This window comes from Crocodylus porosus, unplaced genomic scaffold, assembly GCF_001723895.1.
Source record: "Crocodylus porosus isolate Cpor-Errol unplaced genomic scaffold, CroPor_comp1, whole genome shotgun sequence".
NCBI lineage: Eukaryota > Metazoa > Chordata > Crocodylia > Crocodylidae > Crocodylus > Crocodylus porosus.
Window position 1 is genome coordinate 867,692 of NW_017728953.1, and position 2,901 is coordinate 870,592.

General features: G+C 62.2%; 1 protein-coding gene and 1 non-coding gene across 3 annotated transcripts in view; one reads left to right on the top strand and one right to left on the bottom strand.

The window, feature by feature from the left end:
* Positions 1 to 844, bottom strand: part of LOC109324418 (zinc finger protein 883-like) — a 4,896-nt gene extending 4,052 nt beyond the window's left edge. The window contains exons 1-2 of one of the 2 annotated variants that reach the window (XM_019556415.1): positions 798 to 844; positions 427 to 553 (exon numbers count right to left, since the gene is read on the bottom strand). In XM_019556415.1, coding sequence (XP_019411960.1) covers positions 427 to 553; positions 798 to 821 — 151 coding nt within the window. In that variant the 5' untranslated portion in view covers positions 822 to 844. The remainder of the gene's footprint in view (positions 1 to 426; positions 554 to 797) is intronic. The other variant, XM_019556414.1, reaches the window with a different exon arrangement.
* A 1,757-nt stretch (positions 845 to 2,601) lies between these two features.
* TRNAT-AGU lies at positions 2,602 to 2,675 on the top strand. Its single transcript has one exon. It is a non-coding gene; the product is annotated as a tRNA-Thr (tRNA).
* Positions 2,676 to 2,901: the final 226 nt, after the last annotated feature.

The window sequence follows — 2,901 nt, forward strand, 5'->3', positions numbered from 1 at the left end:
CCCGGGTCCTCCTTCCTCCCCTTCTTGAAAATGGGAACCACATTGGCCCTTTTCCAGTCCTCCGGGACTTGACCCGTGCGCCACGAGCGTTCAAATATTCCCGCCAGTGGCTCTGCAATGATGATGATTATTGGCTGATACGGATCTGACTGCCGATATGCAAGCCTGGCAGCTGGGAGAGCAGCGTCCGGCTGGTAAGTGCACTGGGGGAAGGGGCGGATCGAGCCCCCACGGTGAGGGAGGGAGCGGGGCTGGGGTGAGGACAGGCCTGCCCAGCCAGGGGGCAGGGGATGGAGCTGTGAGAGGCTCCCACCGCTGCGCGCACCCCCAGGGCAGGCATCTGGTTTCACGAGGGGTCTGCAGAAAGCCGGGGAGAGGAAGGGGACGTTCCTGAGCTCGGGGGAGAGGCGACGCACAGGGCTTTACCCAGGGAAACGAGGGCGTGGTAATTCCTCAGCATCTGGTCCCGGTAAAGCCCCTTGTCTCCGTCTCCCAGCAGCTCCCACTCCGTGCGGGAGAAGCGCAGCGCCACATCCTCGAAGGCCTCCGGGAGCTGCAGACACAAGCGGGGCGTATGGAGTCCCTCTGGCTCCAGGGGCCCTCCCCGCACGGGGCAGCCTGGGCATGGGGGTAAGGGCAGGCACCAGCCCAGTGCCCGCCCGGGGCTAGGAAGCGACGCCCTGGGGGTGCACCCGCCCCCCGCGACACCTGCGGGGTCTTGCAGCCGGCCAGGAGCTGCTCCGGGCTCCCCCGTGGCGGAGGCCCGGGGCTGTGGGAGGGGGCCCCGCCGGTCCTACCTGAGCCAGGCCCGCGGCAGCCATCGCCGCGCCACCAACGGCCCACAGACACACGAGGGAGCCCGGCACGGCCCGGCACGGGCCACCTGACGTCACTTCCGCCCGGCCTGGACGCCTGCCCGAGGCCGGGCAGCGCGGCCGCGCTCTGACGTCACCGCGCAAGCCGGGCTTCCCGTGTGAGGGCGGGACAACCTCCGCGGTCGCTCTGGCGGCCCGGGAGGATCGCGAGTCTGTGGTCGCCCCGCGGCTGCGTTTAACCCGCTCCTGCCCGTGGGCCGCTTGTGCGCGCTTGTTTCTGCCCCTCCCCCCCGTGTCTACGTACGTGTGCGCGTGCATGCTCTGTCTGGCATCCGTGTGGGTGTGCGTACACTTGTTTCTGCCTCCCTCTGCATATGTGCCTCCGAGTGCGTGTGCATGTGTGCACCCGCGCATGTGCAATTCTGTGTGTGCGGCTTTCTGCCTTCACGTGTGTGCGCGTGAGCATGTGGGCCCGTGTGTCTGTGCATGTGGTCGCCCGCCTCTGAGCCTGTGCACGTGCAGTGGGTTTTGCCTCCCTGTGCAGGTGTGCATCAGAGCGCGTGTGCACACGCGCCTGTGCAATTCTGTGTGTGTGGCTTCCTGCCTTCACGTGTGTCTGTGTAGGGTGGCACGTCTGTGCACATGGGTATGCATGTGTTCACCTGTGTGCGTGTGCTTGGATATATGTGCGCACACGCACGTGTATGGTAGTGGGGGGGGAAGCAGACGGCTCCTTGCCCCAGGCTGCGGGACTACCGGCACTCTCCAGCAGCACCGACTGGAGACGCCTATTTTACACCCCAGGTCCAGCACGGCGGGAGCAGTGGGCTTTCCTCTGCCCGGCTTGGCCCGGCACCCGGCAGCAATGAACCACGTCTGCGGAGTCCGCACCTCCTCAGAGCCGGGGGCCGGAAAGGACCGCTGTCTTCAACTCCTACGTCCGGCACAAATGCAGGGTGCGCTTAACGCTCCAGCTCTCCTGGACTTTCTTCACGTGGTTGCATGCCTCCGACACAGGCTTCCTGCCAAGGACGCTCCCCTTCTGTGGTGGTGGGGGAGCATGCGTAGATTGGCAGAAGGCAGGACAGGGATATACTTTGGAGACTAACTCATGCAGGGAAGCTTAAGCTTTCACAGGCAGCAGCCAACTTCATCAGAAGACATGACTGCATCGATAAAGGAAACCATCTTCTAAAAAAACCCAGTGTGGTGAGAAGAGCTGTGCAGTGTTTTGTGGTCTCTTCAGGGGGGTTGACTAGAAATAGCAGTTATTATCTTATGGCGTAGGTGCCATACGGGGTACGGCAAGGCTCCACTCTCTCTTACATCTAATGAGTTATAAGTCGTTAGCAGTTGATTTTCTTCTGGCAGTCTTGTTACCACCACCCAGTCTTGTCCCAGCCACTGTCCTGCATTTTTGTGCAAGAGGTGCTGGCCAAGCGCACAGTTTTCATATGCAGCGGAGGGTAGTAAACAGGTTACCCAGAGAGGGGTAGGGCAGGAGCATGCAGGACCTTCTGCAGACGTTGCCGGGGCTTGGGAGCGTGGGTGCAGGAGGACATGTCACGTGCAAGTGCCTGAGAGGACAGATCCTCTAAGGAAAGGGAAGGCAGCGGGGCTGAGCTGGGAGTGGGTGTGCAACAGCTAGGCCCGATTGAATGTTACGCTGACTCACTGGGGTGGAAAACAGAGCGGTAACCCGAGGTCTTGGGGTCAGGGCAAGTGTGCAATGAACGGCTGCTGTGCCCATTCACAGGAGTGGGGTGGGTAGCAGCCCTTCTGCAGGGGCACTGTGGCTTAGTTGGTTAAAGCACCTGCCTAGTAAGCAGGGGATCCTGGGTTCAAGTCCTAGCAGTGCCTCTTTTTTCACCTCTCACCAGAAAGCAAACATTCCCAGCATCGGAAAGTGGTTGGACCTAGACCCAGTACTGAATGTCTTGGCTTGTTCCCCTCCCACCCGGGACATGCTTTACTAGCCAGCGTGTCTCTGTGGCGCTCCTGCTGTCCCAGCCCGCAGGGCACGAGCCCTTAGCAGAAGTGCAGCGAGGGCTGGGACCTGGGTGCTGCCGTGGGCAGGTAGGGACGT